The sequence below is a fragment of the Erpetoichthys calabaricus genome, chromosome 16 (genome assembly GCF_900747795.2).
Source record: "Erpetoichthys calabaricus chromosome 16, fErpCal1.3, whole genome shotgun sequence".
NCBI lineage: Eukaryota > Metazoa > Chordata > Cladistia > Polypteriformes > Polypteridae > Erpetoichthys > Erpetoichthys calabaricus.
Window position 1 is genome coordinate 10,785,969 of NC_041409.2, and position 26,615 is coordinate 10,812,583.

The following is a 26,615-nucleotide window of genomic DNA, read 5'->3' on the forward strand; positions in this document are numbered from 1 at the left end:
TTAATAAGAAACAGTTCTCTCTCTTGCCACCCCGTCATTCTTTCCATATACCATAGGTTGAGAAGAATCACCCTAGAGTGTAATACCACACAGTCACCCTCCCATTCCCACAAACCACCACTCTACACCAATTGTATCTTCCTAACTCCTGGTCAGCTGAACCTTTTCCAACTGCCACCTCTCAACTCCAAGTTCTCTGAACAAGGGTAAGGAAGGCCCATGACTACTTTTTGGTCTCCCTCTAGAAGTATTGTCTGGATCCCGGATTACCTCACAGATCCGTGGTGTCAAATTGGTAAAGTGTTCTTTAAGGGGGATCCTGCACTTTTCCTACACCACAGGTGTAGCTTTGTATGAACAAGACAAGCCGAACTCCCTAATAGTACTAGGACAGTAGTAACTGTAGTAATAGGCTACTATATACTGCCGCTTGGAGAACTTGAAACACAACCATAGGTTTACTTTACTCCTACATGGCCTCAGGACTAAATAAGCCCTGCAACTCCACTGCACTCATTTATAGGAAGGAGAGACTGGGACTGACAATACACCAGCTAGCAGTCAAGCCAATGCAACTAACAACTGTATGCATCATGCATGAACAATCATTGTGTGATGCCATAATACATCACAACTAGAATGGGTCCATCGTGTGAGGTGTGATCTCCTCCACTTTCTACTCAGTTATGTCATTTTTGTGCATGCAGAGCATCCAGAAGAAGCTACTGTAGCATGTGCAGTATTAAGCATCACTAGCAGGACTCCCGTCAATTCCAGTGATGGCAATATAAGTTGACTATTCTTGGGAAGTGATGTGTGGGATATTACCCCATAAAAAATATAAAAAAAGATTCAGACAATGTCATACTATTGCATCCAAAGTAACGTGAACCTTATTAACAAGATCCTAACCACAGATGTTCAGGCATTCAAATTGTAATGCACATTCATATATATTTGATATTTTGATATGAATGTCCCTGCAGTGGACTAACATCCCATCCAGGTATTGCTCCTAACTTGCACCTGATGCATGCTGGGATGTGCTCCAGCTTCTCCATGGCCCTGCTCAGGTTAAGCAAGTTTCAATAATGAATGGTATGAATGTGACTGGCCTAGCATAAATCAGCAGAGTAGGTTACAATAATGAATATTAATTAAATGACAAATGACTAATATGCAGAGTATAATTATGCTAAAGTTTTTATCTGTACCTTTGTGCAACCCCAGTGAAATTACAGAATGAGATTCCCTCCAATAAAATCTGATCTGCACATCAACATGAAACTTCACTGCTAGTGTCACTTTCTAGAATATCATTTTGACACGATGAAACTAAACTAGGCACTAACTCTGCTGACCTCAAATTCTTTTTTCTAAATAGATTAAAGTGGACGTGCAACAAAGGTTAGTATCTAACAAGTTATATTAGGGGGAAATGTAAGAAAATTGGTGTGACTGTTAATTATAACTTGTAGTCAAAAGAAGAAAGCAAATGTTGGGAACTACATACAAGGCTCAAAAGACATAAGACCGCCATGGCCCACGTGCTTCTTTACATGCTTTTCAAAATCAGGACGTCAGAGGTCACATGACAGGAGACCAATGGATGGCCACAAGGCATGTTTGGGTGTTAAAACTTACAAATGGCAGCTAACATAGGTCAAGCTAGTCAGTGTAGGAGGAAATCTATTTTCATCTTTCATTTTTATCTTTAAAAGCTAAGGTAAACCTAAGAATACATGTTGCATGGTGTTACGACCTACTCTAGACTTTTTAAACTCTAATTTGGTGTTGATAACTTAATTGAGTTCTGCCCTAATTACCCACTTACATTACTTATTAATGACTCACCTGGGTTGTGGGTGGGGTGTAGGTTTATAAATGAAGCTTCTTTGGGTTTTACGTTAGAGAGAGAGAGACTGTGAGAGGAGAAGGACAGAGCCAGGGTTAGGGTTAGGGTTAGGGTTAGGTTTAGGGTTAGGATTAGGGTTCGGGTTAGGGGTTAGGGTTGAATGGTCTGGCTTTGGGGTTTTGTTTCTTGTTGTTTGTTAAAGAAATAATAATAATTCTTTACATTTATATAGCGCTTTTCTCACTACTCAAAGCGCTCTCCACACAGGGAGGACCCAGGAAATGAACCCATAATCTCCTTACTGCAAAGCAGCAGCACTACCACTGCGCCACCTTACAAAGAAATGTAATTGTAAGCTAGCCATCTAAGTGATAAATGTGGATAGAATGTATCCAGCTGTAAACTTTGTGAAGTTAGACAGCTATGTTAGTGTGGTCCTCCTGCCTTGTTTGAATTGTGTAACTTTCTCCATATTTTGTGAGTTGTTTTTTATTCCTTTTTGCATTTGTTTTTTATTCCTCTCTCGCAGGCAGCTTCATCCTCCTCCTCCTGACTCTGGCGCCCCAATTGGAGTGCGGCGGCCCCTTTTATTTTGCCCTGGATGTGATCCAGGTGCACAATGACGAACTTCCAGCTACACTCCCCAGTGTGGTGGAAATGCTGCCTTTGCACCCGGAAGAATTCCGGGCGTACACGAACCCTGGTCCGTCAGCACTTTCTGGTGTACCAGAAACGCTGTCCTCTAGGGTTCAAGGACCGTCCAGATGCCCAGGGAAGAATAGTTCCACTCTCCCGGTCCGTCCTTCCTCCAGGTGTCCCGGCAGGGCAGGGTTCCTGGCCGTCTATCACAGCATGTAGAAGAATGATGAGCATTCCAGCCCACACGCTGACTAAGCAGCGGCCATCTCGTTTCTGCCTTTTGCTGTTTCATCAGCACAGATAGACACTCAAACCTGTGAGGAGGCAGCCGTCCAGATGAAGGGGCAGCAAATGTCTTCTCCATCCTAATGGCTGTCATACTGTTCAGCTTCCAGTCCTGGCCTTAATTAAGATTCTAGTTTGTTCCATGGCTTAAAACACTCAAGATATATTTTACATATGTAAAAAACCTGCTAATAAGCATTTGCTCTGTTTTGACCAATACTGTATTTAGCAACCTAGCATTTAGGAACTTAAAGGATGAGTTTGGCATTTTTCAAGTCCAAGTCATTTCTTCACAAACATGGCATACATGCATTTGCCATGCAAAATTGTGTTTTACAGTTAATCACTTTCTAGAAATTTAAAAAATGTCTCTTAAATGGAGGGTATGGGGGCATATTAAAAAGGATTAGAATATTTTTAAAAGCATGCATACAGTCAATAGCTGCTTATAACAGATACATGAGGTGTTATCAGAGTGACCTTATGTTAATTTACTTTATTCTATAGTGTCAATAACTAATATTAGGCAGCATTACAAACATTATTTGGGTAATCACAGTCTTCTAAAAAGTTCTGGAGTTCTGATTGTAATTTTTGCTCTTTCAGTGTTTGGACATTGGAGGTGAGGAATAGGATTGCAGGTTTAAATGAACCAATAAACATCCACTTTTAATAAGTTATGGGGACAAAGGCTCATTTGTAAAAGGAGCTCTATGACTGAGCTTCTGGTTAGTCCAGAAATATCAATTTACCAGAACTTCAGAGCGTATTGAGAAGAAATATGACCTTTTAATAATCTGGCCAAACACAATTGTCAGAATAAAGTAAATCAGGATATGATTTATAACAAGCAACTGCAGAATTTGTACCGTAGATATTTTATGGCATCCAATTACAACATCTGTCAAGATTACTAATGGTTTAATTATACATTGAAAGAAAATCTTTTTCTTTTGAAATATGAGATGTGTTAGACACTTACAGGCATAAAACATAACTGCAGTAATGGGCCACAGTGAAAGTTGCAGAGCAGAGAACTGGTGAGCACTGTTTACTGTTGTTAAGCTGGTGGTCTGTTGGATAGAACTCACTCTAATTATGAAAAAGAAGCATGTCTAGTCTATATAAAGTATTGCCTAAATATCTACAGTATCTATCTACTATATAGTGCCTTTCATATCTATCTATCTATCTATCTATCTATCTATCTATCTATCTATCTATCTATCATATAATGCCTTTCATATCTATCTATCTATCTATCTATCTATCTATCTATCTATCTATTCATTATATAGTGTCTTTCATATCTATCTATCTATCTATCTATCTATCTATCTATCTATCATATAGTGCCTTTCTTATCTATCTAAAAAACATCTATATAAAGTATTGCCTATCTATCTATAGTATCTATCTGTTATATAGTGCCTTTTTATATCTATCTATCTATCTATCTATCTATCTATCTATCTATCTATCTATCTATCTATCTATCTATCTATCTATCTATCTATCTATGTATTCATTATATAGTGTCTTTCATATCTATCTATCTATCTATCTATCTATCTATCTATCTATCTATCTATCTATTGTCCAACCCACTATATCCTAACTACAGGGTCACGGGGGTCTTCTGGAGCCAATCCCAACCAACACAGGGCGCAAGGCAAGAATCAAACCTCGGGCAGGGCGCCAGCCCACCGCAGGGCGCGCACACACACACACACACCAAGCACACACTAGGGACAATTTAGAATCGCCAATGCACCTAATCTGCATGTCTTTGGACTGTGGGAGGAAACCGGAGCACACGGAGGAAACCCACACATCTATTATATAGTGCCTTTCTTATCTATCTAAAAAACATCTGTATAAAGTATTGCCTATCTATCTACAGTATCTATCTGTTAGATAGATAGATAGATAGATAGATAGATAGATAGATAGATAGATAGATAGATAGATAGATAGATAGATAGATAGATAGTGCATTTTTATATCTGTCTGTCTGTCTGTCTGTCTGTCTGTCTGTCTGTCTTCAGAATATTGACTTCAGAGAGCAGCACTCTCACTGCTTGTTCCAGGTTGTTCTCTCCCTGTGTTTTCACTTCTTGTTAAGTTCTAGGTTGGGGTCCCCAGAGGTTTCGCGTCCTTCTTGTTTGTGCTTTGTTTGCCAATGGACCTCCGGACCGTCCCACTCTCAGTGATTTACCTTTAGATTCAGGGGTGACTCTACATTGGCTCTATCATGTAGTGCCTTTCTTATCTATCTAAAAAACATGGCAACATACATGAGCACCATTTTGTTATCTCCTTGCCCATTCATATCTAAGAGACAATGATACGACTGCCTTTATTTGTATAAAGTGGGTTATATTGAATCAGAACATGTTAAATGTTCTGACATATTCAGTTAGTCTTGCCCCCACAGCTGTTGTGTTAACCTGTACAAGCCAGTGCTGGGTGACATGTTGGCCTTGAATAATAGATTACTCACCTTCAGCAAACATCAGATATGTGTTCACTTGTAATTTCTTATTATGGAGTAATCCATATTTAAAAAATACTTTGGTTTACAGATATGAAACCTCAATAGAGCCCTAGTATGCTTTGATGTAATTTAAATATTGACTAAAGAGTAATGGACTACATTTCACTGGCAGTGTTTTTAGTTAAATATTTATTTTTGAAGGAGTTCTTAGTACATTAGATGAGAGAAGTGGCTTATTTGATACCTTTTAGAGAGAAATGCACTTTCAGTTATCATCCATCGTTTATTCTTAGAATTCCTTTCACAGTGGACCAGACTCGGGCCTTTTTCTGGTCTTCTTGTCTCTCTCATGATCTCAACGCATTGTATTCATGTTAAGTCCACATCCATGCACGAATTCTTCATTAAAATACACATTCACTCAAAACATATTTAGGATCAAATAATCAAATATACGTTATTTCAATTACACGTGTTTTCTTTCAAGTCATTCATGTACATTTCTGTATGTTGAGCGCAAATCAATTTCATAATCCTTTCAAAACTGAAAAACTTGGATTTATGCAAGAATCAGGCATAACTATTTTGAGACACATTAAGGTTATCACTACCTGATAAACATGTAGGTAACTGTGCACCCCTAAGCCAGGGGTCCTCAAGTCACGGTCTTGGAGGGCCATAGAGGCTGCAGGTTTTCCTTCCAAGTAGTTTCCTAATTAGACGACAGTCCTTGCTGATAATGAAACTTGGCCTTTAACTATTTGGCTTGTTGGTGCTTTCATTCATTAAAGAGGCAACAATTAAAACTTGAATGCAGCTGCTAAAAACTAAAATAGGCAATCAAGGGTTCTGAATTGTAACAAGTGAGATAATTAAAATGAAGCACAAAAACATATTGATTCAGTAGTAAATAAATGGGTTCTAATTAAGAAACTGGTTGAAGTGAAAACCAGCAGTCACTGTGGCCCTCCAGGGCTGTAACTGAGGACCCCTGATCTACAATACAACTAACATTTGTTTCTGATGAATGAAAGCGCTAACAGGGCATAAAGTTGAATACCAAGTTTCATTAATAGCAAAGCCTGAGTTCTAATTAGGACACGGGTTAGAATAAAAACTTGTAGCCACTGCGGCCCTCCAGGACCGTGAATGAGGACCCCTGGCGTAAACCACTCAGACCACGAATGGACTACAACTTAAAGCAGGGTATTGAACTCCAGGCCTGGCAGGCCGCAGTCCCTGCAGGTTTTCATTCTAGCCATGAATTCATGACCAGTTTTTGCTGCTAATTAACTTATTTTGCCCTAATTTTAGTTAACTAGACTCAGGCCCCTTTGTTGTTTCTATTTCCTTAATTAGCAGCTAAATAATTGTGAGACACAAAACAAGACGTCTCATGACCAGCTCACCTGTGCCCATCACACAATATCTAAAAATAAAGAAAGGTGTAGGTCTCAGTAAGGTTGATCTCTCAGGTCACCAAAACATTTTAACGTGTTCTTAGAAAAAATAGAAAATCAACAGTTTTGGAAATGTCTGCTGTGGCAGAATGAGAGCAGCAACAAGCCATGGAATTAAATAACAAGTTTAATTAACAGCAAGAATCGGCTTCTCATTAAGAAACTGCTTGGAGTGAAACTGGCTGGAGTTTGACACCCCAATTTAGCTGGTCATCTGTTGGCTTGTTTCATGTCTCATTTGATTTTGGGTGTCATTTAATGAAGAAACGAATCAATTCAGGGCGGCACGGTGGCGCTGCTGCCTCGCAGTTGGGAGACCTGGGGACCTGGGTTTGCTTCCTGGGTCCTCCCTGCGTGGAGTTTGCACGTTCTCCCTGTGTCTGCGTGGGTTTTCTCCCACAGTCCAAAGACATGCAGGTTAGGTGGATTGGCGATTCTAAATTGTCCCTAGTGTGTGCTTGGTGTGTGTTTGTGTGTGTCCTGCGGTGGGTTGGCACCCTGCCCAGGATTGGTTCCTGCCTTGTGCCCTGTGTTGGCTGGGATTGGCTCCAGCATTCCCCCGTGACCCTGTGTTCGGATTCAGCGGGTTGGAAAATGGATGGATGGATGGATCAATTCAGAACACTGAATCATTAAAAACCGGGCTATGAAAATGAAGAGAAAAGGAGTTAAATTAGCAGTGGTAACTGGTCACTGATTAGGAAACGGGTTAGAATGAAAACCTGCAGCCACTCTGGCCCTCCAGGCCCGGAGTTCGAAATCCCTGACTTTTGGTTTCCTACACTGAGAGACGTGCTTAGCAATGGAGCATACAGAGTTTGATTATTTAATGCCTGCCAAAGTCAGAAAAATTTTGAATGTTACTATGTGGTCATGGCAAACCTAATATACAGATTATGTTTACATACGTATCCAGTTTGTTGTTAGTGCAACGGATGGGTGGGAAAAACAACAACAAGCAAACAAGCATCAGAGCAGCCACGGTTTCCTAGTTTATAAAGGGTTTCCTTTTACGATTGCACGTGCTGACAGTTGCCTGTGGGACTCTACTGACACAAATCATTGATTTTACACCATCCTATCAGATACACTTTAGATTTAACTCATTTGTATTTTGTCTAAATAACCTGAAGAAAATAAAATTCATTCTTATACGGTTTCATTTAAAATATTTGTTTAACCCTTATGGTGGCAAAGATTTAAAAAATATATATATTTATTTTATTTGAAGAAAATAACATAAAAAAAGAAAGCAGGAACAAAAAAATGACAAAACCTAATGAAAGAGAATTCAACCACCACCCAAGAGAAAAAGAGCTGAGCCAAGAGCATGGGCAAAAACAGAAGGAGAAAAAAAGAAAAAGAATGGAAAATGTCCTTTTCCTCTCAGTATAAATGTTTATTCTAATATTTTATTCATTAGATCTTGCTATGTTTAAAAAAAAAAAAAGCTTTGCACAGATCCTCTAAGTGAGAATTTATTTTTTCCCAATTTCAAATAATACACAACATCAGGTACCCACTGACTTAAAAGAGGTGAGTTAGGATTCTTTCAGTTGAGCGAGATAAGTCTATATGTCAGTAGTGAAGTAAAGGCAATTACAGTTTGTTTGTCCTTCTCCACTTTAAGCCCCTCTGTGAGCCCACCACACCCAACACAGCTGTTAGTGGATTAGGAGGGATTGGGACACCAAGGCTGTCTGAAAGGCATTCAAAGATTTTGGTCCAGAATGATGTTAATTTCTGCGGTGGGTTGGCACCCTGCCCAGGATTGGTTCCCTGCCTGGTGCCCTGTGTTGGCTGGGATTGGCTCCAGCAGACCCCCGTGACCCTGTGTTCGGATTCAGCGGGTTGGAAAATGGATGGATGATGTTAATTTGGTGCAGGACCCAAAACATGTGGCCCAGTGCTAGATTGCAACATTCAAAGGTTAAATCTTTCCCTGGATACATTTCGGAAAATTTTAAATAAGACAAATGTGATTGATGAAAGATTTTAAGTTGAATGATTGAGTGTTTTGCGTATATATGGAGCTACAGTGTATTCTATGCATGGCTGCCTTCCACTCCTTTTCTGAAATATTAACCCTGGGATCTTTGAAAGTTTTTATATATTGTTGAGATGCTGTCTTGAGTCTTCAAGAGTGATCAATATTGCCTCTGAAATAGAAATGGGTAGAAGATGAGGAAAATTGGGTAGGCTGTTTTTAGCAAAATTTCTGATTTGAAAGTAGTGGAAAAATTGTGTTAAATTTGAAACATAATTGTTCATAAGATGCAAAGACATTATCTATATAAAATTTGCTAAGTGTTTTAATTCTGTAGTGCTGCAACAGATAAAATCTTCTCTGCCTTGAAGTGCATCCTGCATTGGTTCCATATTCTGAGTGTTTGATGGACAATTGGATTATTAGTATACTGACAATAACTTAGATTTACTGGGGCACAAAGTGGGGCATATAAAGAAGTACAGCAAGATTTGATTTCTATTTCAGACCAGGCTTGTGTATATGTATCAATTTTTGTCAATGTCCAGGTTTTTATAGTTTGTATATTTGACAACCATTAATAAAATTGAAAGTTAGGTAGTGCCATGCCCCCTTCTGCTTTAGGTTGTTGTAGAGCAGTCTTTCTCAAAGTGGGCGATAACGCCCCCTTGTGGGCGCTGGAGGCCTACAGGGGGGTGTTAAAGGACCCAGAGAAAATTGGGGGGCGTTGAAGCGGTTTAGGGGGGCGATGGCTGATTTGTGTTTTTTTTCTAATATTTTAAAATTGTAAACTAAAATCAAAACCTACCTACTATACTACATCGATTATTTTGTTCTTATTCCTGTCCTGTTTGATTGTATAAATATAAATAATTTATCATGGCTTTCGTAGGTAGCCCATGAGCAATCAAGTTTTAACAAGTTTTTATTAAACAACGCGATTTGTGCAATCCTGTATCAAGCGGCCGGATCATCGATACTTGTTCTAACTGATTCTGGTCGTTTTTATCGAAAATAAAAAATATAGAAAATAAAAAATACGAATTAAAAAATGTCGAAATTTTCATATAAATAAAAAATTAATCTTAGCCCTAGCCTTAACCCCTAAACCAATTTTTTATTTATACTAAAATTTTGACATTTTTTAATTCGATATTTTTTATTTTCTATATTTTTTATTTTCGATAAAAATGACGGTTACCGTTCTAACTTGCTCAGTACGAATTCCGTCGAATAAGGTAAACAAGTTTGTGCACGTTTGTCTTATTCCTGTCGGTGTGTGCTGTATTTTAATCCTATATAAGAGTACGTAATACTTCTTTTATTTTCATTAGCGTTTTTGTGCGCAATCGTTAGAAAGTTTTTTAAGCTCAATACTTGACTCACGTATTTGTAAAGACAAAACCATGTCGGAAGCAAAAAAGAAGAGACGGCAATACAGTGCGGAATATATTAAATACGGATTTGTTGAAAATCCCACAAATCCATCTTCGCCTATGTGCCTTCTTTGTCAAAAAACATTTTCGAATGAAGCGATGAAGCCTTCTAGACTACAAGATCATTTGAATAAAATGCATCCAGATAAGAAAGAAAAAAATGTGGCCTATTTTCAAGACCTGGAAAAGAAATACATAGCTCAGCCAACTGTATCAAAACTTTTTTCAGCGGCTTCAAAGCAAGACGATGACGGACTTCGAGCCTCGTACAATATCTCTTTGTTAATTGCTCAAACAGGCAAACCACACACTATTGGAGAAGAGTTAACTTTACCGGCAATAAAAGAAGTAATAACTACTGTGCTCCATAAACCAGCGGCAGATATTATTCGAAAAATTCCTTTGAGCAATAGTTCTGTGCAAAGACAAATTGATGAGATGGCTGAAAATATTGCAGACTCATTGTGCAATCATCTGAAGACTAGTCAATTCTCAATTCAGTTGGATGAGTCCACTTTACCAACTAACGAAGCACTATTGTTGTCATACATGAGGTTTATTAAAGATGAGAAAATATGTCAAGAACTATTATTTGTTAGAAATTTAGAGACAGATACAACTGGAGAAACCATATTTAATACACTGGAAAAGTTTTGTAATGAGAAAGAAATTCCCTTGAAGAATATTATATCAGCTGCTACGGATGGCGCTCCGGCTATGACAGGGCGTCACAAAGGCTTCATAGCGTACTTAAAAAATAAAATTCCAGATGTGCTCGCTGTTCATTGCGTCATTCATTGACAACATTTGGTTGCGAGAAATTTGAGTGAACGGCTGTTTCAATCACTGCAACATGTCATCAAAGCAGTCAATAAAATCCGAAAGAGCTCTTTAAATGACAGATTATTTAATCAGCTTTGTATTGTTAATGATGAAGATTTCAACCGATTGCTGTTTTACACAGAAGTGTGTTGGCTATCAAGAGGTACTTGTCTAACTCGATTTTATAATCTGTTTGACTCTGTGATAGAGTTCTTGGAAAACAAAGACACAGAATTGCGCAACAACCTCATCACATCAAAGAATGATATTACGTACTTGACAGACCTGTATAAATTGTTTAATGATATCAATCTCCAACTTCAAGATGACGACTTGAACTTGATTAAAACAAAAAATATCGTTCCTGCTTTCATAGCCAAACTGCTCTTACACAAGAAAAACATCGGCAGACGTGAGTTTCATAATTTCCCTAATTTATCAGCAGTACCCTTCATCAACAATGACTTGCTTGTTTACTGCCAACATTTGGAGAACCTCCACAGTGATTTCAAAGAACGGTTCCAGGACATTTTAAAATTGGAAATACCGGACTGGGTGTTGGATCCTTTTTCAAATGTCAACACAGTAGGATCATCACAGCTTGAGGAAGAACTTATAGAACTGACAATGAACGAGGAAATAAAAATCAAATTCAAAAATGGCTACCAAGAATTTTGGCTACAAAGCCAATCCCACAATTGTACCCTGGATTGTGGTCGATTGTTCAACGATTTTTGGTAGCATTCCCATCGTCATATTTGTGTGAACGTGGATTTAGTGCTGTGGCAACGCTGCTAACTAAAAAGAGGAATCGTTTGCATGTTACCGAACGTGGTGACTTACGGCTGTTTTTGAGTAAATTCGAACCTGATATTAACAAACTTGTTAAAAATCATCAGATTCATCCTTCACATTAAATAAGTTTTAAAATTTTAATTGAAATGTTTGTTTTAATTTGAATAAAAGTCTTTTTAAATATTATAAAGTTGCGTTTTTATTGCTCCCGTTAGTTAGAAAGTCTCATTTAAAATGTAAGTTTGAACTCAGAAACAGGATAAGACACATATGGCACGCTATAATTAAAGTAATGATTGCGTTTGTGATTTTTAAGATGTGGTAAAGTTAAAAATTTTGGGGGGGCGCTAGAAAATAATTGATTCTCAAAGTGGGCGGTAGACAAAATAAGTTTGAGAACCCCTGTTGTAGAGTCACCCTGTTGATTGGTGGATGTTTTGAATTCCAAATAAATGAGTTTATAATGGACTCTAGTTTCTTAAAGAACGATTTATTAATGTATATGGGGATGCACTGAATTAGAAAAAGAAGCTTGGGAAGGATGTTCATCTTAACAGCATTGATTCTCCCTTCTAATGTGAGATGGAGGGTGGACCATCTGTTCACATCTTGTTTGATTTAATTTCATACAGATAGCAAAATTGTGGTGAAAAAGATCTTTATATTTACTTGTGATGTTTACCCTTAAATATTTAAACTGTTCTGATAAAATGAACAGATAGATGTTCAATGTAGCACTGTGTGCTAGAGAGTTCACTTGAAAAAGCACATTTTTATTCAAATGGATTTTGAGTCCTGTTATCTTTTATAATTCTTCTAGTGCATCAAGGACTACTGGGTCTGATATATACAGTACCATATCATCTGCATATAGTGATATTTCCTGTTCAGGGCCTAATCCCCTTTATCTCTGATGTATTTCGAATGTGAGTGGCCAGTGGCTCAATGGCAATTGCAAAAAGCAATGGTGATAAAGGGCACCCTTGTCGAGTACCACACTAAGAATTGCTTTTTTGAATGTGAGCATTCATTCACCTGTCTAAAGTAAGACAACACCCCATAGGGAAATTTTTAAACAACATTGCTGTTTAATAATCAATGATATTTATATCAACACCATTTTACACTAATGCTTATGGGGTGGCAAGTGTTTGATGCTTCCATCCTTGATACTGGTATGTGCCTAATTTCTTTTCTTCACCGTCAAGTTATTTTTCTTATTGGTCGGCAGACACATTGCAGATAACAAAAGAGTCTTGTATGTAGCATACTTTTATTTTATTAATTAACCTAATAATATTAATGACATATAAATTGTGATACTTTTCTGCAGAGATTCAGATAAAGTTCTCACAGAATATAGTATCATGAACTCTGACTGAGTGTCAGAAGACAAGCTCGTCATTGAAAGTACACCTCTTACCGTTTTAGTACATTGATGGATTTCATGCTTACACAAAAATTGTTAATGTTATGTAACACGCAGTCTCACTTACATATGTTCTGTCTTACAATTTCGTCTCCTGGCTTATACTGTATAAACACAACCGGTGAGAATCACACTGAGATAATTTTGAGAACCTTTAGAAAGAAAGCAGACTCGCCAGAGGAGACAAGCAAACTGCACTCAACAGGCAACTCGGCTCCTAATTGAATCCGCAGCTTAAACGCTGTGAAGCAACAAAGCTACCCAACTGTGCCATAGTGTTGCCTAACATTTCCATTTTATTCACTGTAATTGGTTTGTAAAGTCATTTACATGCAGGTTGTAAAAATTCTGACAAAAATAAAAAAAAAGAAAATGTTTGTGTCTGACTGCACTAAACACACAATTGCTCTGTGCAAGGTACTTGACATTTTATTTCAAGGTTTTGTCTAATTTGGTTCCATGTCCCTACTTCTAACATTTATTTAGAGAGTAAATTATGAAATACACAGGTACAAAAAATACATTTTAAATGACATTTGAAAAACTGACATCAATTTTGTTTTTTGCACCCAACTGGATGGTTTTATTAAAGTTAAATTCCACAGTGGGATAGAAAATGTGCTGGTTAGGGGCAGCGCAAGAGGCTAGGAGTGGTCTGGAACCACGCTCAATCATGGCCGCCAAAAGGGCCTACACTCAGCAGCAATGAAGGCAGAGAAAGGCGGATACCTGCCCTTGTATTTATGTTGCTTAACATGTCATCTTAACTCGTTAGCTTAAAATCAATCACTGACGTCATACTTATTTTAAGGCCCTATATGGAGTGAAAGGGTGTTCTGTGTGAAAACTATAAAGAAGAACGAACCTCTCCTGCCACCATAACACATTTGAGTGAATGAGAGCGGTCAGGTACCATTAAGACATTTAATTGGGGGATCTTTTTATTTGATTTCGATAATGCATCTAAAGATGGCACCTCCTGCAGTATAGTGTCCCCTAATGCTGGATTGGTCAATAAATCATGTTGCTAACAACTGCGTAATGTTTTTCATGAAGTTGTTCCTTCCAAGTATTGAAAAGGCCCAGCATCGTTAATATGCTGTGGTAAGGCTTCAATATGGCAGTATTACTGGCAGTCAAAAGTGTAACTTCAACAGGTCCGTTAAAACAGATCTAAAAATAATGAGTGCCAATCCTAGAATCTGCATAACACTTGATTACCGAAGAAGTGGATGGACAAAGTTCAAAAAGCTGGCTATTATGAGGCAACAGGTGCGACTAAAACATATTAAAATATCAACACAACTGGATCAACACTGGCTTTTTAGTTAAAACCAATAGTCCAATAACACACCAATTTTATTTTTAATTCACTGCATGGCTGAACAGGTCCTGATTATTGTGTCAGTGTCTGGCCTTATCAGCTGATGAGAAACAGCAGCAAAACATTACGCCAACATTTCTTTTGTTGTATTAAAATATAATGATATGTGCTACACTCTGTTTCTGTCAGCCATGCTGACAAAGGTAGGCTGTGCTTGCTGAAGCACACTTATGTTTTAGTAGAAATTAGATATTACAGTATATTAAAGATTTATCATATGAGATACAGAAACAAAATTCATTCTGCCAAGAAAAACAAAAAAAAAAAAAGACTCTGGTGGTTTGCATCTCGCAGTGTGGCCTCTGCATTTCTGGTCCTGAAGTCTTCGGCTCATAGAGGTCTCTGGCTCATCCACATCTGCCTCCTGAAGACTGTTTCTGGTCTCTCTGACAGGCGTTTGGGGCTTTTTCTTTATCACAGTGAGGATTCTTCTGTCATCACCAGTGGACATCTTCTTTGGCCTATCAGTCCCTTTGTGATTACTGAGCTGACCTGCTTAATAATATTCCAGACAGTTGATTTAGGTAATTGTAAGGTTTGACTGAATGTTTCCAATGGTTTTATTCTTGATTTTCAGCCTCATAATGGCTTCTTGACATTCATTGGCACAGCTCTTGTCCTAATGTTGAAGAATGGCAACTACAGACTCCAAAAGTAGTCTGTGAGTAGAAGCAAGCCAAAGTACTTTATGCCTGCACCAATGAAGCAATGAAACACACCTGAGGAATCCCAAACACCTGCGACGCCAACTGTCCCAAATATTATGTTGCCCTGAAATGGGGGGACCATGTAGAAAAACTGTTGTCATTTCTACATGGAGAGACCAAAATGTATGCAGATACCCTTCAACTAAAGTCTGCAATGTGCGCTTAAATCACGTCTGAATTCTTTAATTTGTCATTTTAAACTGTGGAGCGCAGGGGGAAATCAAGGAAAAATATGTTTTTGTCTCAAATATTATAAAAGACACCACTAACAGGATGTAGATAGATAGATAGATAGATAGATAGATAGATAGATAGAGTGCATCCAGAAAGTATTCCCAGCGCATCACTTTGTCCACATTTTGTTATGTTACAGCCTTATTCCAAAATGGATTAAATTCATTTTTTTCCTCAGAATTCTACACACAACACCCCATAATGACAACGTGAAAAAAGTTTACTTGAGGCTTTTGCAAATTTATTAAAAATAAAAAAATTGAGAAAGCACATGTACATAAGTATTCACAGCCTTTGCCATGAAGCTCAAAATTGAGCTCAGGTGCATCCTGTTTCCCCTGATCATCCTTGAGATGTTTCTGCAGCTTCATTGGAGTCCACCTGTGGTAAATTCAGTTGATTGGACATGATTTGGAAAGGCACACACCTGTCTATATAAGGTCCCACAGTTGACAGTTCATGTCAGAGCACAAACCAAGCATGAAGTCAAAGGAATTGTCTGTAGACCTCCGAGACAGGATTGACTCGAGGCACAAATCTGGGGAAGGTTACAGAAAAATTTCTGCTGCTTTGAAGGTCCCAATGAGCACAGTGGTCTCCATCATCTGTAAGTGGAAGAAGTTCGAAACCACCAGGACTCTTCCTAGAGCTGGCCGGCCATCTAAACTGAGCGATCGGGGGAGAAGGGCCTTAGTCAGGGAGGTGACCAAGAACCCGATGGTCACTCTGTCAGAGCTCCAGAGGTCCTCTGTGGAGAGAGAAGAACCTTCCAGAAGGACAACCATCTCTGCAGCAATCCACCAATCAGGCCTGTATGGTAGAGTGGCCAGACGGAAGCCACTCCTTAGTAAAAGGCACATGGCAGCCCACCTGGATTTTGCCAAAAGGCACCTGAAGGACTCTCAGACCAGGAGAAAGAAAATTCTCTGGTCTGATGAGACAAAGATTGAACTCTTTGGTGTGAATGCCAGGCGTCACGTTTGGAGGAAACCTGGCACCATCCCTACAGTGAAGCATGGTGGTGGCAGCATCATGCTGTGGGGATGTTTTTCAGCGGCAGGGACTGGGAGACTAGTCAGGATAAAGGGAAAGATGACTGCAGCAATGTACAGAGACATCCTGGATGAAAACCTGCTCCAGAGCGCTCCTGACCTCAGACTGGGGCGATGGTTCATCTTTCAGCAGGACAACAACCCTAAGCACACAGCCAAGATATCAGAGGAGTGGCTTCAGGACAACTCTGTGAATGTCCTTGAGTGGCCCAGCCAGAGCCCAGACTTGAATCCGATTGAACATCTCTGGAGAGGTCTTAAAATGGCTGTGCACCGACGCTTCCCATCCAACCTGATGGAGCTTGAGAGGTGCTGCAAAGAGGAATGGGCGAAACTGGTCAAGGAGAGGTGTGCCAAGCTTGTGGCATCATATTCAACAAGACTTGAGGCTGGAATTGCTGCCAAAGATGCATCGACAAAGTATTGAGCAAAGGCTGTGAATACTTATGGACATGGGATTTCTCAGTTTTTTTATTTTTAATAAATTTGGCAAAACCTCAAGTAAACTTTTGTCACATTGTCATTATGGGGTGTTGTGTGTAGAATTCTGAAGAAAAAAATGAATTGAATCCATTTTGGAATAAGGCTGTAACATAACAAAAGGTGGAAAAAGTGATGTGCTGTGAATACTTTCTGGATGCACTCTATCTATCTATCTATCTATCTATCTATCTATCTATCTACATCCTGTTAGTGGTGTCTTTTATAATATTTGAGACAAAAACATATTTTTCCTTGATTTCCCCCTGCGCTCCACAGTTTAAAATGACAAATTAAAGAATTCAGATGTGATTTAAGCGCACATTGCAGACTTTAGTTGAAGGGTATCTGCATACATTTTGGTCTCTCCATGTAGAAATGACAACAGTTTTTCTACATGGTCCCCCCATTTCAGGGCGCTGTTAATACTTTCTGGATGCACTGTAGATAGATAGATAGATAGATAGATAGATAGATAGATAGATAGATAGATAGATAGATAGATAGATAGATAGATAGATAGATAGATAGATAGATAGATAGATAGATAGATAGATAGATTTTTACAGAAGCCCGTTGCCCTTGCTGCCTTGCAGTTAGGAGACCCGGGTTCAGTTCCTCCCAGCATGGAGTTTGCATGTTCTCCCCATGTCTGCGTGGGTTTCCTCCTGGTGCTCCGGTTTCCTCCTACAGTCCAAAGACATGCAGGTTAGGTACATTGGCAATTCTAAATTGTCCCTAGTGTGTGCCTGGTGTTTGTGTGCGCGCCCTGCGGTGGGTTGGCGCCCTGCCCGAGGTTTGTTTCCTGCCTTGCGCCTTGTGTTGGCTGGGATTGGCTCCAGAAGACCCCCGTGACCCTGTAGTTAGGATATAGTGGGTTGGATAATAGATATGAAAGGTACTATATGATAGATAGATAGGATAGATATTAAAGGTACTATATGATAGATAGATAGATAGATAGATAGATAGATAGATAGATAGATAGATAGATAGATAGATAGATAGATAGATAGATAGATAGATAGATAGATAGATAGATAGATAGATAGATAGATAGATAGATAGATAGATAGATATTGTTATGAAAAGCAGAATAGACTATAAAGTGAAGAGCTCTCAGCTTTGAATTAAACGTTAATAATATGTATAATTTTAGCTCTTCCTTCATTGCATTCACACTCTAAAGAGGTTGGGAGTAACTGCTAATAACAAAGCATTGCCGCACCCACCACACAACGAACCACCCGGATTTGGACCCGAGTGCAGTGGGTGACACCTCAACATCACACCAAACAGTGTGAGGTTTTTTTTACAGTGGCTGGAGTGCCAATTCTGCCACCAACCCCCAAGTTTTCCCTGCAAGGGAATCTGCTTGCAGTGCTGGATGCACATTAACGTCATACCCAGGACGAAGCAATTGCAGGTTAAGGGCCTTGAGAGCAGAGTTACTTGTGGCGTTTACAGGATTCAAACTGGTAACCTTCTGATTGCCAGCACAGATCCCTAGCCTCAGAGCCACCACTTTGCCCTCCTTACACTCTAATGGCACTATAAAACTGATCACACAGGGCACAGCTCTCTGACAGTTGCTATATGCAGTAACACAAAATATTCAATAAAGTAAGCCAAAAATACCACTCTTTACCTCTACAACTTTAGTGAAAAGTCAAGTAAAATGACATCTTATATTGGCTAACGGAAAAGGTTGCGATATGCAGGCTTTCGAGGCAACTCAGGCCACCTCTTCAGGTTTACATCTTGCATGAAGAAGAGGCCTGAGTTGCCTCGAAAGCCTGCATATCACAATCTTTTCCGTTAGCCAATATAAGGTGTCATTTTGCTTGACTTCTCACTACATTCATAATGGCTAACACGGTACAACACCCTAGTACTACCCTCTACAACTTTAAAATTTAATGCACAATAATACTTCAGAAAGCCAAACAACTCACACAAAAGTACATGTGCCTCATGATGTTAAGGAATTACAAATCCAAACAAAGTTAGTTGAAATGATGCGATCAAATGCGTCTTTTGAAGGCTCCCCGTTATATTCGTACTGTACCCATGTAAAACACAGCTCTCTATAACACTACAGTTAACCAGATCTTGTTCCACATTTGACAGCTTCAGTATGGTAGAACTTTTGTACATTTTGGTTCTTTTTTTTTTGTCTGCCTTTGTTGAAGTCATCTTATATTAGGATTCTGCAGTGCATATCAGATTACAGAAGCAGCATATCTGAGCAGAAACAAATTACACAAAGCATGTTGCCAAGATAGGCTCTAGGGACTTTAGAAAATGGGTGGATAATTTATTGTAGTCAGCTATAATGAAGGATATTTTCTAAAGATGTAACTCCAAATGCCAACAACGCATCTAATGCTGCCGGCAAAAAAGTGATCTATTAAACTAAAGCTCACAGAATTCATCAAATTTATTTTTATAACTGTTGTGATTTAAAATTAGTAATAATAACTGGCTCCTACATAATGTGTTCTTATGAAATAAAAAAAAATCTGCTTCACTGATGAAAGTGTTGCCTAAATAGATATATCTGGCAGCTCCAGTTTGGCTTAGTACGATGAAGTGTGTACGTGTGGGTGGTGTTGCACAGCAATGGAGTGGTACCCTGTTTCAGGGTGGCTCCTGCCATTCATTCAATGTGTGTTTGAGCTCAGGGTCCACACAACTGAAATGCGGGATGACCTGAGTTGAGTTAATGGATGTACAGAGAGCATAAATCAATCAATCCCAGGGCAGCATCATGGCACCGAGGGTAGTGTCACTAACAGGCGGTGTAAGTTTCAGGTTTCATTTCAGACTGAGGTGTCCTTTGGGGAGTTTGATTAAATGCCTTTCGTGACTCAAGACTCTTCTCACAATCTAAAGACAAGCTGTCGCCTGTGCTGGATGACATGACTGTATGACCAACTAGCATTCTGTATGGGAGAAATCCTGCCAAAATTTGCTCTGGCTCCTTGGTAACTTAGTCAAGCATGAAAAATACACACAGATAAAAGAGTAAACTGGTAATGTTTTAAAAATCATTCAACATACGACTGAGGACACTCCTCTTGGCAACAATTAGCACATTTAGTAGCGCTTCAATAACCCAATTATTCACGGAAACGTGATTTCTAAAATGTCACGTGAACCTTCAATTCAGTTAGAGAAATTTGAGTTATTGGCTTCTGAGAAACCTGGCTAACAGAGGTGGATTTCCCCACAAATAATTTGATTACGTGTCCCAGTAAACCCTTGACCGGGTTACCGTGAAGGATTTTGTGGTCAGTGCATGTCCGTTGCACTCTGTGTATGTATTTGCTTCACACATGCTTTCAGCAGAAATGGGTAGAAGTGATTACAAAATATATTTCCAGAGGTAAATGTTCGAGTGTTTGCATCATTCTGTCTCCTGTCTTAATATTTCTTTATGTTGATGAACTAAACATACAAACAGCAGGAGGCTAACAGGTAAAAAGTAACAAACATTACATAGTCCGATTACTTTTTAAAGTAACAGGTAATCTCACGCATATGTTCTTCATCTTCTTCATTCGGCTGCTCCCGTTAGGGGTTGTCACAGCGGATCATCTTCTTCCATATCTTTCTGTCCTCTGCATCTTGTTCTGTTACACCCATCACCTGCATGTCCTCTCACCACATCCATAAACCTTTGCTTAGGTCTTCCTCTTTTTCTCTTGGCCTGGCAGCTCTATCCTTAGCATCCTTCTCCCAATATTTACCCAGCATCTCTCCTCTGCACATGTCCAAATCAACGCCATCTCACCTCTCTGACTTTGTCTCCCAGCTTGAGTTGACCCTCTAATGTCCTCATTTCTAATCCTGTCCATCCTCGTCACACCCAATGCAAATCTTAGCATCTTTAACTCTGCCACCTCCAGCTCTGTCTCCTGTGCCAGCGTCTCCAACCCATATAACATACAGTAGCTGGTCTCACTACCGTCCTGTAGACCTTCCCTTTCACTCTTGCTGATACCCGTCTGTCACAAATTACTCCTGACACTCTTCTCCACCCATTCCACCCTGCCTGCACTCTCTTTTACCTCTCTTCTACAATCCCCGTTACTCTGTACTGTTGATCCCAAGTATTTAAACTCATCCACCTTCGCCAACTCTACTCCCTGCATTCTCACAATTCCACTGACCTCCCTCTCATTCACACATGTATTCTCTCTTGGTGATCCTACTGACCTTCATTCCTCTCCTCTCCAGAGCATATCTCCACCTCTCCAAGGTCTCCTCACCTGCTCCCTACTATCACTACAGATTACAATGTCATCAGCAAACATCACAGTCCACGGGGACTCCTGTCCAATCTCGTCTGTCAACCTGTCCATCACCATTGCAAATAAGAAAGGGCTCAGAGCCGATCCCTGATGTAATCCTACCTCCATCGCTCCTACTGCAGACCTCACCACTGTCTCACTTCCCTCATACATATCCTATACAACTCTTCCGTACTTCTCTGCCACTCCTGACTTCCTCATACAATACCACAACTCCTATCTAGACACCCTGTCATATGCTTTATCCAGGTCAACTAAGACGCAATGCAACTCCTTCTGGCCTTCTCTAAACTTCTCCATCAACATCCTCAGAGCAAACATCACATCTGTGGTGCTTTTTCTTGGCATGAAACCACACTGCTGCTCACTAATCATCACCTCACTTCTTAACCGAGCTTCCACTACTATTTCCCATAACTTCATGCTGTGGCTCATCAGTTTTATTCCCCTGTACTTACTGCAGTTACTGAAGAAAAAACACCTGCATTATTATTATTCCAGCAGCAACGGGTTTAAGGCAAAAAACACACGTCACGGGACCTTTGCAGGGGTCAATTGCACAACCAAGCAGAAAAGAGTTTGCCTCGTGCATTCCAGTAACAGAAACCTATAAATAAAGCCTTTATAAAACACAAGAAAATGATCACAGGCGTCATGTTTACTTTCACATTCAAGGTGGCCGATGATAATGATGTTTAACTCTTTTTTGGCATAGTTTAATGACGTTGGGGAGTTTTCCAAAAAGAGAACTCCAGAAGATTATTTGTGCATGTAAATGCGGATTATTAAGAAACCAGGTCTCTGCCCTAATTGGGTTATTCACCTTAACCCGAATACATGTGTGCAAGTAAACATGTTCCTCGTTATATCCACCTGTCGTTTTCACCGATGTGAGAATACGCCATTTGGTGAACACTCATTTGGACATTAGAAATGGCGACGTTTACTTTAGCATGTACATTAAACTTCATTGTTTCCTATTACGGCACCAACTACCACAAAATTCAGAGAAAGTTCCGATGCAAATAATACACACAAACATGAGGCAGGATTTAAAAAGCCCAAATTTCATATTCACATATTCTAAAGAGCACTGGAAAATTATTCTTCCTTTCCCCTGTCTCTCTGATTACACCCCAGCTGCTAAGTTTCCAGTTTTAGCCTTCTAACATACGGCATACATGCTTACGTCCAGTCTTGTAGTATTAACTATCGGAAGCAGCCTCGGCGAGCTACCTACCTGAATTCTTATCTGGCAGTCTGTTCATCCTCCATACAACTGCTTTAAATGCCTGCTCATATTTGGCCGTTCCCAATGTCACCCTCATTACTGGCTCTGATCCTGAAACACTAGAGGAGCCAAAGCTTGCTCCCTTGTTCATTTTAGCTTTTAAAGACTTTTCTCCCATGACGCTCTCCCGTCGGAAATTTTTCACCCAGCTGGCAGGGACCGGGTAGCGGATCATCACATTTTCGCAAGGTATCAGGGTCAGTGGGTCCCGATTGGATGAAAACCCGGTGGACATTACTAGCCACGACTGCAATTCGACCTCAGCCCCGTTAATAGTGGCTACCGTCCTGAGACTAAAAGGCAGCGATTTTTCTGCGAACGCAGTCCGGAAGTGCATTAATTCAAACCACTGGGCCCTTGGAGGATTGAAAGCAATAGTCCTTGTGTTGTGAAATTCCTGTTCCTCCACACACTGGTGAAAATGACAGTCTCTGAGTTTTATCCACCTTGTTGTGCTGTTTGGAATGATGTCGTGTCTTGAAACCACCTCATTTCCCTTCACTTGAATATCGTTGAAGCCAATCTTACAAAGTGGAGTACCAGAAATGAAAGCCAAGGCACTAATGTGAGTCAAGACTGAATGGCGTAAAATTCTGCTGTCGTTCTTGGAGACCATACCGCAAAACTCATCTCTAACTTCCACCGATATCTCCTCCTCAGAGTACGTCGTAAGGAAATCCACATCCCGGGGCAAGTGCATTAATGTTTTGTGAACAGCTATCCTAAAACTCTGGAAATCTTCGTAATTAAGTGTGCCAAGTTTAATCAGCTGCTCTTTCACAGGAGCGTGAATCACTGCAGGCTTTGGATGGTACTTCTTTTTTTCCTTATAGGTTACATGATCTATCCTTACAGTGTGGATCCTCCCGTTCTCATCGTAATTCTGCAGCTTTGGCTCAGAGAGTTCATGGCTGGCCTCAAGCTGAAGCTCTTTGAAAGGCTTCTCCATTCCCTTTTCATAGTAAAGCTGCAAGCAAGCACTATCCGTAAGTTTTACAAATATTGGCCCCCAGTGTCTAGATGACATGATATTCTTTCTTTCAGGTATTCTTAACATCATTGGCCAGCCATCTTTAGGTTGTGTGTATGAGATTTCAAACGGAACTTCATCTAACTCATCAGTGATGACTGAGTCGTCTGGTAATGGAAGGTCCTGCTCATCCAGAACAGAAATCTGAAGTTGTTTGAGATGCTCCAAAGTTTCATTTCTCGGAGGATATTTGAACATACCTTCATTGTTCATGTCGAATGTTGGAGAAAACTGAATTAAGGAATTTGTTTTACCATCTGCTTCCTCAATGAGAAAGGGAGAGCTGAATGCAAAGACTTGAGTGTTCTCTGAGTTGGTTCCATTACTCTGAGATATGTCAACAAGAGGAGGACCTGGCTGGTCAAAGTAGGCACTAAAAGGGTTAATGGGCGAGGGTTGAACATGGGAAAGCTCTTCATCTAAAAATGGATTTTTTTTCTTGGATGGTGTTTTTGCTTCAGAAAAGGGGCTATCAAGGAAAGAGGGAGATTCGTTTTTTTCAGGAGTCCAGTCCAGAAGATTGATGCTCACCTCTTTCTTGGTTGAACTGCCATCAGAAACAATCAAATTGCTGTTTGCATCCTGAACGGTAGTGAGGCAGACATTGTCAAGCTTAATCACTGAGGGCTTTGGTGAAGAATGCAAGCTGAGGTCATCGTCGTCATCATCGAAAGTCACCCAGCTTGCAAACCGGGCAGTGTTTCGTGCCATCTGACCGTTAACAGATTTACTGCTTTGTGCTGAACTTCCTGCTTCCATGCTTACATCTTCATCTTCTTGAAACACAGATGAATCTTTAAGGAGAAGAAAGGTAAAAAAAAATCCACAGTTCAGTATAATTTTACAATTATCATTATAGTGTTCACAGCCATACTGTATTTAATTTCAGGTTTAAAACATCTGAAATACTTAATTATAAGCAAGGCAAGCAGCTGGGTTGGATCTACACTCTCCCTCATGCTGGTGCTAGTGTGCTAACAATTACTTGGAATCTCATTGCTGTACTACATGCACCAAAAACCAGGAACCATGGACACAGAGATTTAAAAACAGTAAAAAAAATATAATAAAAGGAACCATGGAGGAGTCAGATGACACATTTGGCAGGTACTGCCTGGAATCCTGTCCGAGTATTTGAGAGACTGAGCTAGTATTGGTTTCCAAGCTTTATTCAATGCCTTGCTGTAATATTGATCCCCGGGTGACATCGCTTCCTATGAAAGATGCTGCTAGCTCAAGGCAATCATATTTTCAGTGTAACACGCCTACAGTATATCACAATAAATGCAGAACCCAGACATAATGGCTTGAAAGAAATAAGCAGTGTGATTATTTTCAAGTATATTATATGGAGCTCTACTGAAAGAGTAAACAGACCTCCTGAATCACTCATAAGCACTTAAATAAAAGAGCTCAATATAAATGTATATTTAATAAGTTATTGGAAAGAAACAAAAAAAAAAACACCACTTTTAACCCTGTAAATTCTGACATATACTCAATGGGACCAACTCAATTTATCTCAACTAATAAGAGCACAGTAGCACATAGTCTAGTGTCCCATCGTGAGATTTCATCGAGTTACTTTCAAACAGGGAGAGCTGCTAAAAAGAGTGGATACATTCAAATATCTTAGATCAGTGGTAATAATAATAATAATTCATTACATTTATATAGCGCTTTTCTCAGTACTCAAAGCGCTATCCACACAGGGAGGAACCAGGAAGCGAACCCACAATCTTCCACAGTCTCCTTACTGCAAAGCAGCAGCACTACCACTGCGCTAGATCAGTGGTAGCCAGAGATGGAACACTAGAGATAATCCATAGAGTGCAATGCAGATGGAAAGATTAGAAGAAGGTATCAGTAGTATTGTGCGATCAAAGAATTAAGGCAAAGATTGAAGGTAAGGTTATGAAGACACTGATAAGACCAGCAATGATGTATGGAGCTGAGACGTGGGCAGTAAAGGGAGCACAGGAGAAGAAGTTAGATGTGGCAGAAATGAGAAGGTTGAGATGGATGTGTGGAGTTACAAAAAGGGGCAGAATAAGAAATAAGACCATCAGAAGAGATATCTACTAAAGTACAGGAAAGTAGACCGAAGTGGTACGGACATGTGATGAGGAGAGACAATGAATATGTGGGCAAAAGAGTGATGGGAATGGAAGTACAGGGGAAGAAAAAGTAAGAGAGGCCAAAGTAGAGGTGGATGGGTAAAGTAAAAGAAGATCGGAAGGAAATGGGCTTGACTTGCAAGGAGGAGAGGGTTGATCAAACACATCGACCCCAAGTGGGAAAAGAAGACAAGGAAGACAAAACTTCTAAGTTCTGTCCATTCAATTCATCCAACCATTTCCAACTGGCGTAATCCAAAATCTGGGTGGCTAGAAAAAAAATCTAAAATGGCAGGTGAAATATATGAATAATAATAAATGGTGGTAATGTCTTACTTATGACAAATATTTACCTAGGCTCATTTATTATTGATTGCTTAATGTAAGTTTGTTTTCCCAAAAAGAAATTGCACACTGACAAAAAGGCATTCCCCAAACAGTTGGTAAATTTAGAATTCCATGTAGATATACTCAGTTTCACTCGGAAATGGGACAGAATAGATGGCCGATAATCACTGTGGTTAATAGTCATGTGTCCATGCTGAGACATTCAAGATGGAGATGAAGAACATGGGAGAGGATAGTTAAATGTATTGGTTAATTTATTTCTGCATTTATTAAAAACAAAATGTTTCCATCGGCCACCAAGTGCTTAAAAGAAGTTTTATTTATACAGTATGTTACCTACCCCCATGTAGTTTGTAGTGATGGCCTACAAAATTTTTTTAATCTCTACTTCTTGCAGAATGGAAAGAAAAAATTGTATGATATAATATAAGCCAGTAGTGACCAATGCTGT

The 26,615-nt window shown here is 39.5% G+C and overlaps 1 protein-coding gene across 4 annotated transcripts in view; it reads right to left on the reverse strand.

The window, feature by feature from the left end:
* Positions 1–26,615, reverse strand: part of ston2 (stonin 2) — a 311,201-nt gene that overhangs the window by 78,285 nt on the left and 206,301 nt on the right. For all 4 annotated transcript variants that reach the window (XM_028821758.2, XM_028821759.2, XM_028821761.2 and 1 more), the window contains one exon: positions 22,619–24,493. In XM_028821758.2, coding sequence (XP_028677591.1) covers positions 22,619–24,493 — 1,875 coding nt within the window. The remainder of the gene's footprint in view (positions 1–22,618; positions 24,494–26,615) is intronic.